This window comes from Acomys russatus, chromosome 28 (genome assembly GCF_903995435.1).
Source record: "Acomys russatus chromosome 28, mAcoRus1.1, whole genome shotgun sequence".
In the NCBI taxonomy this organism is placed as follows: domain Eukaryota; kingdom Metazoa; phylum Chordata; class Mammalia; order Rodentia; family Muridae; genus Acomys; species Acomys russatus.
The window spans coordinates 31,515,832-31,530,233 of NC_067164.1; the positions used below are offsets into that span (position 1 = coordinate 31,515,832).

Consider the following 14,402-nt stretch of genomic DNA (forward strand, 5'->3'; position numbering starts at 1 on the left):
TAGCACTCTGGGTGTGAAGAGGCCACCTGTGGCCTTCTCCTCCCTCCTGGAGAGGCAATGCACTTCCATCAGGAGAAAGTAGCCCAGCAATTCTCCCCTTAGATTGCTGATTAGATCTTTCTGAGTCCTGGGCTTGTTTGGGTAAAGGTGGATGCGGGCTTGTATATCACTGGTTGAAAGCAGAAAGGGCTTAAGTTGGGGTGGTTGGGTTGCTTAGCAAGATGGTGTCTCTGTGGACATTTGCTGCCTCTGGTGGCCAGTTGCTTAGCTCCACCTCTCTGTTGAGAAGAAAGTGGGCTTCTACTGACCTTACCTCCTGCTTCATGAAGGGCATATTAGCATTTGGCCCTTGCAAATATTCCTATCAAACATCCAGCTGAAGAAGCAAGTTCGGGCATTTCAGGTACTTTTCCAAGTTCATGGAGCTGGTCGACGTGAGGATTGCTGTGTGCCTCCCAAAGCCCTGACTGCGGGCCGGGTGTGCTGTAGCTCACCACAGTGGCAGGAAGGAAGTGCATCCAAGAGGAAGGAACTTCAAGGGAAGAGAGAGACGTCCAAGAAGATGTCGAGAGGTCAGTGGAAGAATGTGACTCACTGGTGTGTGTCACTGGAGATCACAAGGCGACTGTCCAGATTATGCCATCCCCAAAGGAAAACAGTCCTCCGGGCCCTCCAGAAGGGATCCTGTTCTTTTTAAATGACTTTGAAGTCCTGCTAAAGAAGTCAGTTTGGGAACCAAGCAATTTCTCTGCCCCTCTTTTTAGAGAAAGGTCATCACTTAGGAGAAAGGGGAGGCTGCAGGATGTACTCAGTGGATGACGGATGACGTCCAGCGCGAGCTCAGGAGGTCACAGTAGAGGACCAGGAGGTAGCTCAGTTGTAGAGTTTGTGCTTTGCAAGCACAAGGACCCAAGTTCAATCCCTAGAACGTTTGTTTCAAATCCCAGGGCTAAGGGAACAGAAATAGGTCTCCCGGCTCAGTGCTTTCTCAGCCACTGATTATTCAGTTGTAATTCTAAGACTACCTGGTTGTCCACCCTTGGCTGGGGACTCTACAGATTCTGCTCACCCGCCTCCCCGTCTATTGTTTGCATTAAAAAGGGAAAGGAGGGGCTGGAGAGATGGGTTAGTGGCTCACAGCAGCGGCTGTTCTTTCAGCTGTCCTGGGTTCAATTTCCAGCCACTGCACTGTGTCTCACAAGTGTCTATAATGAGATCCGGTGACCCCTTCTGGAGTGTAGTCTTTTATGCAGACCAAGTACACGTATGCATAAAATGCATAAATAAATAAGCCTTTAGAAGAAAAAAAATTAGAGACCTTCCTTGTGGCCCACCTGCCCAATATCTCTCTCTCTCTCTCTCTCTCTCTCTCTCTCTCTCTCTCTCTCTCTCTATCTCTATCTCTCTCTCTCTCTCTCTATCTCTATCTCTATCTATCTATCTATCTCTATCTATCTCTTTCCCTTACCTCTTTCTCTCTTCCCCCCTCTTTCTCTGGGGTACCCTCCCCCTTTCTTTCTCTCCCCATGCTTATTTAATAAACCGCATATAATATTTTTTTAAAAGAAATTAAGCTCGGTGTGGTAGCACATGCTTTTTTTAATCCTAGCACTCTGGAGACAGAGGCATGGGGATCTCTGTGAGTTAGAAGCCAGCCTGGTCTACATAGTAAATTCTAGGACAACCAGGGCTACATAGTGAGACCCTGTCTGAAAACAAAGCCAAAACAAAATCTGATAGGTTTGGAACAGTAGACTGGAGTTAGGTAAACTTAATACTGGCAATGGAATCTTTGTTCAAAGTAAACCAGCCATGGCCCTAAGGAGCTACGAGAGACTGCGGCAAGAAAGCTTTTTAAGATCTTTTCCTTGTGGACCAAAGCCTATTTGTTTGAATGTTGGCAGGGGAGGTTGCTGTTTGTTTGTTTGTTTTCATTCACAGTCTCAATCTGCAACCATAAAGCCACCCTACACAAGCACGAACACAGTGCTAATATCAGTTTCATTGATCTTTTAAGAACAGGGTCCAGATCCGAAGGATAATTCTATCCTTAATTAGACCACATCTCCAGTGCTTTCACCTAAGCGAAATGCCAAACTTGGAGACCACTGACAGACCAGAAGGCCCACAGAAGACCCTTGTCACCGTGTGTGATGTTTGACTAACAACTGTGTTGAGTCAGTGGTGGTATGCGTGGGGATGTATGGTCCCCAAGGTCCCGTGAAACATAGAACCAGGAAGAGGAAGCTGAGCTAGCTCATCCCAGACCTCTTCAGAGCTCTCCAACACAAGCTTCTTTGCTTGCTTTGAGTTTTTCTGAGACAGGGTCTCTCTATGTAGCCCTGGCTGTCCTGGAACCTGTCTTTAAAAAAAAAAAAACTCAAAGCAAGCAAACTGTGAAATATAACTCTCAAATAAATTTAAGTAACAGTTTCAGGCCAGGCATAGCAGCGGCGCACATCTTGAGCCCCAGCACTCTGGAGGCAGGGCCAGACAGATCTCTCTAAGTTCAAGGCCAGCCCAGAGTAACACTTCACAGGTAGGGAAAGCCAACAACATAAGCCCCCTGTAAACGTTTTGCGTTCATTTCTCATCTTATGAATGTTCATAAGGGCATTGACCCAATGTAAGAGTAAGAGTCTTTCACATACCCTTTAGACACCTTTGCTGTCTTAGAACAAGTGGTTGCTTGCCTATAATCTCTATAGAAAGCCGGTGAATGATCCAATTATTTAAACAGAAGTTTCCAAATCTTAGAATCTGGAATAAAGGAATTAGTCCTATGGCTGTACACTCTTGGTTATAACATCAGATAAAAGCAACCTCGGTATCTTGGCGCTCTCAAGTCCCACTGTTCTCCTCTCTCTCTCTCTCTCTCTCTCTCTCTCTCTCTCTCTCTCTCTCTCACACACACACACACACACACACACACACACACACAGCAGGTGAGGAAGACAGGAGCCATGGACAAGCTAGAAGCAGGAAGGCTATGGTCTGAAAGAGGGTTGCTGAAGGATAGCACTAGGCAGCGCCTTGCAAGTGGGCAGGATCAGAATGAAGCCTTCAGCTACCCAGCAGGTTTGACGGGTATCTGTCCTCTGAAGAGCAGGGATAAGCTGCCTTTTGTGGCCGCAGATGCAGTGGGCAGGGATCGGACACAAGTGTGAGGCCCCAGACACTAACTTCCACTATTTACCACCCCCTTCCTCCCTACACATTTCATTGGCTGCGAGGCAGTGGATTTGTTCTCTTGCCGCTCAGAAAGTGTTCTGCCCTCACCGCCCACTTTCCCTCATCAAACATTTGCTGGTCCGAGGGAAACACTCCAAAGGTTAGCACTGGTGGCATACTTCATTGGAGTGTTTTCTGGTAAAGGGCCATTCACTTAATGTGTGACCTTTGGAAAGCAACTTAGTCCCCTGACCCTGTTTCCCCATCTTATCATGGGGCCTCCAAAAGATTTTTAGAAACTATATGTAAGTACTAAGTTTAGTATCTGCCCCAGTAAATTATATCTGCTGGAATTACTCTTAGCCCTAAATCTATATAGACTCCCGTCTGGTTTTCAATTCTCTTTCTCTCTCTCTCTCTCTCTCTCTCTCTCTCTCTCTCTCTCTCTCTCTCTCTCTCTCTTTCTTTCTTAGTTTTTTTATTGAAAAATAAAACCATTCATATTACATCTCAATTGCTATCCCATCCCGTGCATCCTCCCATTTCTCCCTCCCTCCCGCTTTCACCCCATTCCCCTTCCCTATGACTGTGACTGAGGGGGACCTCCTCGCCCTCAATATGATGCTAGGGTATCAAGTCTCTTCTTGGTAGTCTGCTATCCTTCTCCGAGTGCCATCGGGCCTCCCCATCAAGGGGACATGGCCAAATAAAGGGCACCAGAGTTCGTGTGAAAGTCAGTCCCCATTCTCCACTTAACTGTGGAGAATATTCTGTCCCTTGGCTGGGTCTGGGGTAGGGGTTTGATCATGACTGCACATATTGTCCTTGGTTGGTGCCATAGATTGAGCAGAACCCCTTGGTATTTATTTATTCTTGAGGGGTTTTTGTTTGTTGTTTGGTTTTTGCTACCAAGATTCAAACCCAGGCATCACTCATGCTGAGCGTGAGCTTTCCCAACAAGCAACACCTCTAGTCCAAAGCATTTATGTTGTTATTCAAGACTTTCTGTTGGTACACAGAAGTTCACTTATATAATGAACTCAGCTTGGTACCCAGAAAGAGTGAGTGGGAGAAAGTGTTGTTGTCTGTTCTCTCAGTACAATGATTATCCTTGTTTGTCCCTGGAGGAGGAGGAAGGGTTCGTATTTTGTTGAAAACCAACACCAGTGGGAACAGAATAACTCTTTTCTTTTCCCAAGGTCATCATTTTTGTTTTTATTCATTTTGAAATAGGGTCTCTTGCAGCCTAGGCTGCCTGGCAATGCGCTTATGTTCAAGGGTGATTTTTTGATCCCTTTGAGCTTAGGATCCACCTGCTCCTGCCTCCCAGCTGCTGGCATTACAGCTGTGCTTTGGGGGCTTCGTGCAGTCCCTGTGCCAGCTGAGCCACCCTCCTAGTTCTTGTCTCTGTTTGGGGGTTTTATTCTAAGGGTAAATTAATAAGCTACGATATAACATGGAACTTTGACATTGCCTTGGTCCAGGAGTAGCAACTCCAAAGGCAGTGTGCCTGTCTTCCAGAGCTGGTAGCCTCTGTTCTGAGAGGATTTGTGCTTAATGGTGGAATTAGAACAGCTTTCTCTCTGTCTTCCCAAGCCAGTGGAGTCTCATAGGCAATCCCTAGGGAGTGCTCTCCTGCCCTTAATTCTAGATCTGCTGCCTTCTACTTTCTTTCCATGGCCAAACTCCTGTGCTGGCATCAAGGCCGGGCATTCCCCGGTGTGATTTGTAACCACTTCACCTCCCTAAGATTGTCTCCTCCTCCCCCCGCAGCATCTTGAAGGCCATTCGTGCTCATTTGAGAGCCCTCCTTGGCCCACTTCCTTCCCCCTCCTTGAATCCGTGCAGTCTCCCGTCTCAATAACCAAACAGATGAGGGACTTAAGTCACTTGCAGTGTGAGCTCGCTGACGCTTGGTCTACAGTCAAATGCAGCTATACGTCGGAGTTACCGGGAAGATTTAAAAGCAAAACACTTGATGCCTAAGTCTTTTTCCCAGACTCTGCTTCCATTGCTCCATGATGTGGGCTGGGCCTTAGGATGTCGCAAAGCCCTTGCAGGTGGCTCATTATACAGCCAGAGTTGAGAACCACGTGGCACAGTTGATCCCTACACCGGAGCTAGAGTCTAATAATAGCTTTATTTGTTCACCCAAGTGGCTCATGTACCACAGTGTTTAAGATAGTTTATGTGAGTATGTTAAACATCAAAGTGGCTAATTTCCACTTTGTGTTAATTTGATAGGCTTAAGGGAAGGAAATACTATGGTTCTTTTTCCTTGAAAATTCAATTTCTGGGTTACTCTGGGATCACGTGCCGGGGACCACAGCAGCTTTCCTGAACTCTGAGCATAGCTGTGCCAAGTGTGTACTGACTGAGCTCTGTACATTATCATCAACTTGCCTTGTTTGAGTGATGAGGCTTCTGGGATCCAGAGAGTATATCCACATACTCTGTGCTAAAGTTGAATCTGGTGGACTTGATAGCAAAAATCTTGACCGATTCTCCACCCAGGGAAAGAATGGCATGTCCAAATGGTTTCTTGGACAACAGGGTGTACTTGCTTCCCACCTTGAGGGTGCATGCTTTTTAAAAGACTTAAATTTCAGGTTAGCAAGAGTGGGTGAGTTCCAGCACGACATCTCTCTCACGTGTCACCACGTCTCGCCATCCTTAGTTCTCGGTGCCTTTTAATTTAGGTTCCATCCTTATATATAGCAAGAGTAGTCATGGATTTGATTTCACCTTCACTCTCTAGTTACCTAAAGTATAGGCCTTGGAAGCCATTTAATAAACAGGTTTCTCCGTGCATTTTATGTCTTTCCTACCCTATCCTACCCTATCCTACCCTATCCTACTTTTTGACCTTATTTGGGTAATGGAGTCCTGAGGCCCCCACCACATATTCATTCTGGGTTGGTGAATAAATAAATAGTGATATCCCCTCATTTTGCAGAAGGGGAAAATGTTACACCAAAAATTAACTACCTGCTAAGTACGACTAAGCTGCCCTTAATTGGTCCTGAATGAGCAGAGGCTCTGTGCTGAGCCCCTTGTAACTTGTATATTGTTGATCCCCACCTTATAGATGAGGAAAAGACAAGAAGAAGGGCAGATCTGCTTTAGCCAAGGGACACAGCCGCTAACTGGCTCTGATGTTTGCTTGCGTGTTTTTTTTTTTAAATTTGCTTGTGGGTAAAGTTGGGACACATGGCTTCCTTCACTGACGGCGACATCTACACACTCGTGTCTGGCATAAAACCCATGAAGCATAAAGTAGCTTTCTGAGTGGCGAATGGCCCTCTGAAAGCTATTCTGAAACAATTTTCTGCCCAGCCTTGACTCTCAGTCTGAGGTAGATGTGTGCTGTACGGTCCACCCCTAATCATCCCAGTAGATGTTTTGTGTAAACAGCCCCTGAAGGTGAGAACTAGCTCTTGCGGGAATTGCACACTCCATTCACCACCACACACACACCCCGGCACTGGTGTTCATCATACTTGCAGACTGCAAGGAGAGTCCAGGGGCTGAATCACTTCGTTGTCACAAAGGCACTAGGAACAGAATTCCACCTCCCTTCTCACTAGTTATAAGTATCCTTCTCTCTCTCTTTAAGAATATAAAGACTTGATAGTCCCTGGCTTACCAAACTTCACGCATGCTCGCACACGCACACACACACACACACACACACACACACACACACACACACACACACACTTCTGTATGGGGAATGGAGACTAACTGTGTAAACAAAGAGACAATGTTATGGATGGGTAGAATCTCTTGGAAAACAAGGTCCCTAGCAGCCCTTGTCAGGGCGGAGGGTCACTAATTGAGTGCAAACCTTTTTTTTTTTTTTTTTTTTAATTGTTGCTTATCCCCCTACAGGGCATACAAAACCATCGAGGACGAGGACTTGAAGTTTCCCCTAATATATGGCGAAGGCAAGAAGGTAGGCTCAAGTTCACCCCCGGAGGAAGAGGAGGTGTCTGTGCGCTCTCGTGCTTTGTAAAGCCTGTGGCAGGCTATGTCCTCCACTCAGCAGTTTGGGATTTTACAGCCTAGACAACCTGAGTGACCTCCACGTCCATCACTCTTTAGGTCTCTTGCCTTAAGGGTGCAGAGAGTGTCAGGATTTGAGGGGAGTGAGCGAGCACAGAAGATGGAAGTCAATTCTGTGAAAATGACATCCCTCTCCCTGTCCATTTGAGTCACTCTTGACAGGTTTAAATGTGACCTCTTCCACGTACATCGTCCTATGTTGTAACTGACAGCAAGCCCAGAGGCAGGTCAAGCTGGCTGTGTTACCTCTGTTTGGTAAACTAGGCAGCTGGGACTTCAAGATCAAAACAGCCCAGGCAGAACCACACAGGCAGCAAAGTACAGCGCCAGGGCCCTGTGTGCACAGTGGACAGTGGACTCCGGCTCTCTGTTCTTACCTAGTGTTCCTCGTTCCACCATTGAAGTTGAGACTTTATAACTCAGCTTTTCTCCTTGCCCTAACCAAGGGACTCCAAAGTGCCGTTGCAATTACATTACAGGATCAAGGGTCCAGACTGAGAGAGCAGAACCATCATTGAGCCCCAGTGCCTAGTCAGAAGCAAATGCTGAATCACGTGGTTGAACGCTGATCAGGGTTTCCTTGACCGGTACAGCGCTATGGGCCCATGACCTGACCGGTGGGTTCTGAGAGAGGAAGCAGGGGTGGCAGAGCAGTCAGGGGTGAAAGAGACTTCAGGTGGCTGTGAGCACCAAGAGCACAGACTCTCTGGAGTCTGGCTTCAGTGCGATAGCACATTTAATGGGGGAACAAAGGCTACTTAAACCTTTGCGGGGGGGGGGGGGGGGGGGGGGGGGGGGGGGGGGGGGGGGGGGGGGGGGGGGGGGTGGGGGGGCAGGGGATGAATGTACATCATTGGCTGGGGCCAGGGTGCTAGAGAGGCCTCATTTGCATGAGGAAGAATTGCAGATGCTGATGGACATGACCTTATAAGGGGAGAGGAAGTTTAACCTGGACCTCCTTGGGGGTGTATGTGCAGGGCTACATGTGCTGGGGTGTGGGTGGGGTTGAGCAGTCCTACTCCTGCGGATCTCAAGATAAGATTTCCAGGGTTTGGACACACCTCAACCCCACCCCTCCCCCCATCCTACAGCTCCCTGGCCCTCCCATAATTGAACTCAAAGAAGACTGTAGACATTATTAGATCTGTTAGCAGATTGAAGGAGGTTGGGAGGCTGGCATGGGGATGACGAAGCTTGGAGCCCAATTAAACAAGGCACCTTCCAAATCTTCTGAACACAACTTACTTCAGTTCAGAGCTAAGAGTTTCAATTAGAAGTGCACAGCATGGGCCGCATCAGGAAGAGTCCTCAAGTGAATCGTCCGTCCACATTAGGTAGTATTTATCAAAAAGAAGTGACTCACAAGGGTATCAACGCAAGGTCTCTAGTGTGGCCCAGTGCCCACTGTCTCCAAGTCCCTGGTCTTGATACACGTATAAAGACTAAGTACACTGTGCACTTATGTTCACGTGCCTTCCTGGGCAGGGGACTGGACTGCTGTCTGTTTTAGAAGGCTTTCAGCAGTGAGATTTGTTGTTGTTGTTGTTTAATTGTTTTTCTTTTTAAGAACTTCATACATGTATACAGGGAAACAAGATATCCATCGCTCCGTTTCTCTCCACTAGTTGTCAACATATCCCCCACCCAAGTTTCATGCCTTTTTTTTTTTAATAACCCACTTTATAGTATGCAATTAGTGCCACCCTCATGTTCATGGTGTGAGGCCATTCTCTGGAGCATGAGAAATCTACCAACAGTCCCAGCTTTTAAAAGGAATAAGCCTCCTCCCCCAGAAGCTATCAGCTGTCGTTTAAACCCTCTGTAAGGGGGTGAGGCCTGCAGAGCACCTCCCACACCTATGCCGGAAGTTTAGCGGCCTTGATCTTGTGCAGGTAGCCACAGCTTCGGCAATGGGCTTTAAACAATTTCAGTTCATTGAAAAGTTTGTGTCACCAAAGTTCCCTAAAGCATCTCACTCAGCTCGCTGAGGAGAACAGTCCCATGAGGATCGTGTGGCGGGGTCTACCATTACAGCGGATGCTGTGCAAAGCCACCACACACACATCTGTACTCCACTGGAGGAAAGTAGCACACCATCCTCCCCCTCTGAGTTTTCCTTGGTTTCTTGGAGGCCTGTAAGGGTTCCCCCACCACTACCCTTTTCATTTTTTGCACACTCCTGCTCAGGCATGTCAGTGTATTTTCACAGCTGTTACTTTTTTTATTTCTAGAAATTCTTCTAAGCATCCTTGTGGGTACCACCTGTATACATGTAAACAAACCCAGTCACTTCCAATGGCATTGCGTTCTTTGGTCTAAAACACAAACTCGTGTTTGTTTCCAGCCAGTGAAGCTGCTAGTGCAGGGTGAAGGCAAAGGGCCACGAGGGACTTGGGATGTCCCCATTTCAAACTGACCACTCCTTAGCTAGAAGAAGACCCACCCAGCCTCCCGGCCCAGCAGAGAAGACTTCTGAAGTCTGTTTGGTCACAGCTCGCTGGGCATCGAATTCCATGTCTTTTTTTTTTTTTTTATCCTTTAACTCTGGACCTTAAATGTGTCATGGGAGCCAGGAAGATGGCTCCCTGGGTAAAGACACCTGCCACCAATCCTCATGGCGGGTGTTTGATCCCTGGAACTCACACAGTAGAAGGAAAAACTGATTCTTGCAGGCTGTCTTTTAACTCCACACATTCCTGTAGTATACAGAGAGAGAGAGAGAGAGAGAGAGAGAGAGAGAGAGAGAGGAGAACGCCCACATCCTTTTGACCATGACCCTATCTGCCTTCTAACTTGAGCCTCCCTCAAGTCCACAGGGACAAGGATGGTGGATGAGACTATGTTGATTATAGTACAGTTTTCTTTCTTTCTTGTATTGATTTACTTATGAGTTGCAGCAAGTGTGTGGAGGTTGGGGGTCAACTTGCAGGAGTCAGTTCTTTCCCCTCCATTGTGTGGGTTCTGGGGGATCATACTCGGGTTTTCTCACCTTCTTGCCATGAACTGTAGCATTTCTTCTTTTATTTACTTCATCCTTGCCCCTGTGAGGTATTAATCTTATTACTCAAGTAACAGAGGAAAGCCCCGCTCAGGTATCTGAACTGGACTCTCTTGCTGGTTAGGCCACCAGGCCTATCCCTCTGTGTCTGCCTATCTGATACTGTCCATCTGTTGGCACCAAATTTAGTATTGTCTCCTCCATGGGGCCTTCTGAGTAGAATTTTTGTTTCCTCTAAATTTACATATTCCATTGCTCATGACCCTTCCAGAACTGAAGCCCATTTTATTATATATTAGCTAGATATGTGCCTCTAACCTTTTTTGCCAAGTTCCTTCATTGTAAAGATGTACCTTATGTCCCTCCCATGTGGTGCATGCACATAGTGGGTGATCTATGAGATATTTAAGCTGGCTGTGTAGATATTAATGCAGTATGTTAATTCCATAAACCATTAAAAACAAGGTCAGAGGAATCGTGAAGCTACAGCCCAGAAGTCTGTGCATAGACGCATTAGTGACATTTTGTTCCTTTCCATCCAGAGAGAATTTGTAGGCATATTGAGGCAGATCATGGAGCAGCTAAAGATTTATTCACTCTAGCCATAAAGCTCAACAGTTGATATCTGCAAAGGCAGGAACTGCCAAAACTGTATCTCTTTTTATTGCCTCTGATACTGCTAAGGTTGCAGCTAATGTCCAGCCAATACTTGTAGAGTGAGTGGTTTTGGACGGATGGATGGATGGTGAGGGGATGGGGGATGGGGTGGACTGGGGCATTGGGGGATGGGTTGTGGGTGCATGCATGGATGAATGGGTGGGCAGATGCTCTTGACTTAGTATGAACTGATTTCCGTAGCTATAGATGATACACACATTACATTTAGTTTGTTTTCAGCCACCCTTCACTCCGGGCTCTACAAAACAAAGCTGGGGACAGACAGAGCCACCCAGTAAGTCTAAGATATGGCAGTAGGTTTGATGAGCCCTTCCTTGATATTATCACAGTTAACAGGCAAGGGCATAAAATGATAGGCAAGAGGAATTGGGACGGGACACTGTCGCTGTGTGTATTTCTGATAACTCTCTCCTTATACTCCCAGGCCCGGGTAATGGCAACTATTGGAGTGACGAGGGGACTTGGGGACCACGACCTGAAAGTTCATGACTCCAACATCTACATTAAACCATTCCTGTCTTCAGCTCCAGAGGTACCACGTGATGTTCTTGTTTCTATTTTCTACAATAAAATACTGTGTGCAGTATTCCTTCCCTGACAATCCACCCCACATCCCAACATTAGCCAGCATGACTTACATGTACTGATGTCTCTCGTGTCGCCTGTTCTCACCTCGACTACCTGGATTCATACCCTTGTCACCTACATAGCCAGCTGTGTCACATGCCTCCTTATCACCCTCTTCAGTTCCTCTCACATATTGCTGAAAAGTGAGTGTTCCCAAAGGATTCTGACTCCTCATGTCTTGGAGGCCTTTGGTGGCGCCGCACAGCTTGGAGGAAAACCCAGCTCCATCGCCATCCCTGGCTTGCAACTTTCTAATCAGCTCTCTGTTGCCCTGCACAAACCAAGTGAGCTCAGTTGGTGCATACGACCCTCAGTTTCTCGTGCTTATTTGCACCCAGTCTTGCCAAGAGTTCCCTGCTTCCACAGCACCCAAGTCTCTCTGTGGTTTAGCTCAAATATATCCCCTAAGGAGGTGGTTCTTAAGCTGTGGGTGACAATCCCTTTGGCAAACCTCTGTCTCCAAAAGTATTTGCATTACGATTCATAACAGTAGCAAATTTACAGTTATGAAATAGAAATGAAAATAATTTGTATAACAATAGAAATGAAAATAATGTGTTGGGGGTCACCACAACATGAGGAACTGTATTAAAAAAGTAGACGCATTAGGAAGGTTGAGAGCCATTGTCCTAAGGGGACATCCTGATTTCTGTCCCTCAGACAGAAGTGTTGGCTTTGTCTACTCTTCATACATACAGGGAACTATTTTCAGAGGCACTTTTCCTCAAAACTTTATAGCTGAACTATTCATCTGTGCATCGCCTCTCGTTTGATTTTACTTAACCAAAGAATGTGTGTCATTCAGGTATTGTTCAGAGAAGTTAATTGAAAAATGTATCTGTCATTTTGCCTATTAAAATTGCATATTTCCCATAGTACTGGAAATACCCCAAGGTTCTATGTTGCCTTTCATATGTATTATTTAAAAAAGATTTTGTATCCATGTTAAAGAAAAATCTAATAAGAATGAAAATCTAATAGTAGGCCAGAGATGGTGACACATGCCTGTAATCCTAGCACTTACAAGCTGGAAGCATGAATGTCGCTTAATGTTCAAGGCAGCCTGGTCCACATAGCAAGTTCCAAGCCAGTCAGGACTACACAGCAAGACTGTCTCAAAAAACAAATGAGGTGGAGGGTAGTGGCTCACCCCTTTAATACCAGCACTTGGGAGGCAGAGGCAAGAGGATCTCTAAATTTGAGGCCAGTCTGGTCTATAGTTAGTTGTAAGCTAGCAAGGCTACATAATGAGACCCTATCAGAAAAAAACAAAACAAACAAACAAAAAACAAAGAAACCAGATGGACCAATGATGTAGAGGTGGATTTTTCTTGCACAGTTAGAAGCCTGGGCTTTGTTCTGGGGCCGTATCTCTGCATTTCTTTTGCTTTTCCCTCATGGTTGCAAGGTGGAGGCAGTGGCTCCTCCAAGCATTAGATTTTCTTGTTGCTGTTGCTGTATGTTTTGTGAGTTTGGGCTTTGTTTTGTCTTTTTTTTTTTTTTTTTAATTATTCTCTGAGAATGTCATGCATGTAAACAATGTATTTTGATCCTGTACCCTCAGTCCTCCCCCAGGTACCCTTTCCACAACATGTCCCCTTTTCTACTTCATGTCCCCCTCTTTTCTTTCCATTTTTAAAAATAACTGAATCCAGTTAGTGCTGCCCATACAGCGATGCTGCTACTTGTGTGTCCGGTCATGCACTAGGATGAACAGCTTACTTGGGGACCTCACCTCAAGCAAAATGACTTTTCCTCTACCAGCAGCCATCAGCTGCCAGGAGCTCTTCAGCTAGGGGTGGGGCCTCACAGGTTCCTTCTGCACCCATAGGCATGCCATTTTCATGAAAAGTGTGGGAACTGGCTCCATCTGTATATATGCTTGCTTAAATCTCATTGGTTAAAACCATGTCACTCCCCTAGCTGTAGAGGCGGTTGGGAGAGAGAAAACTTTAGTTCCCAACTTCTGTGGTAGGGAAAAGCAAGTCAGACACCATCATTGTTTGCCAGACTGTGAAAATGAGCTTTTAAAGCCCCATGTGAACACTGGAAATGTCCAGAATGTATAACCATAGCTCCATGTACTTGTGCTGCCCAAGAATAGGTGCTGGGATTAGGGGAAAGTTGTATAATGGAGGTGACAGTTCATTGCATGCTCTACACTGAGATACACACATATGCAGGCACACATGCGTGTACACACACACACCTAGTGTGTGCTGGGGAAGGAAACCTGAGACGGGGTCTTATTATATTACCCAGGCTGGCTTCAAATTCACTGTCCTCCTGTCTTGGCTTCCCAAGGAGCTAGGACTATTGGTTGGTGTGACAGACGCTGTGCCCTGCTCAGTAAGTGCTATTCTAATGTAGGTCATTTTTATTGTGGGAAACACAAATTAACTCAAAGAAACCCAAAAAGGGAGATGTTTAATTCTATTGGAAGGCATAATTCTGCTGTCTACAAAATGAATGCCTGGATCAGCAGGCTTTCTGAGAGGGCTTCTGGGATGCACCGCCCTGCAGAGCCACCTCAGCAAAAGCCGCCTGTGAGAGGAATTCTGCCATTCCGTTAGCCACATTCCACATGGCTCAGGCAGCTCAGCTCCACACCATACATCTCTATTGTAGAGAGGAGCTTTGATGGGCCCAGCTCACCTTTTATACAAGGATACAAGTAACTGCCACGCCTGCCACACATCGTCCTCAGCCTCCCTCCCCTGTGTGCACATGCAGATACTTGATTGCCCCTTAGGCCATGTGTCCATTCCATTATCCCCCATGGGCACAAACAGACATCCAGCCTCAGTCCCAGGCAAACTCTAAACAAGGGCAATTCCTTCTAAGAGTGTCAGAGTTGGAGTTG

General features: G+C 46.4%; 1 protein-coding gene across 1 annotated transcript in view; it reads left to right on the top strand.

Moving 5' to 3' along the window:
• Positions 1-14,402, top strand: part of Ppm1h (protein phosphatase, Mg2+/Mn2+ dependent 1H) — a 235,728-nt gene that overhangs the window by 191,111 nt on the left and 30,215 nt on the right. The window contains exons 7-8 of the mRNA XM_051170905.1: positions 7,063-7,126; positions 11,337-11,444. Coding sequence (XP_051026862.1) covers positions 7,063-7,126; positions 11,337-11,444 — 172 coding nt within the window. The remainder of the gene's footprint in view (positions 1-7,062; positions 7,127-11,336; positions 11,445-14,402) is intronic.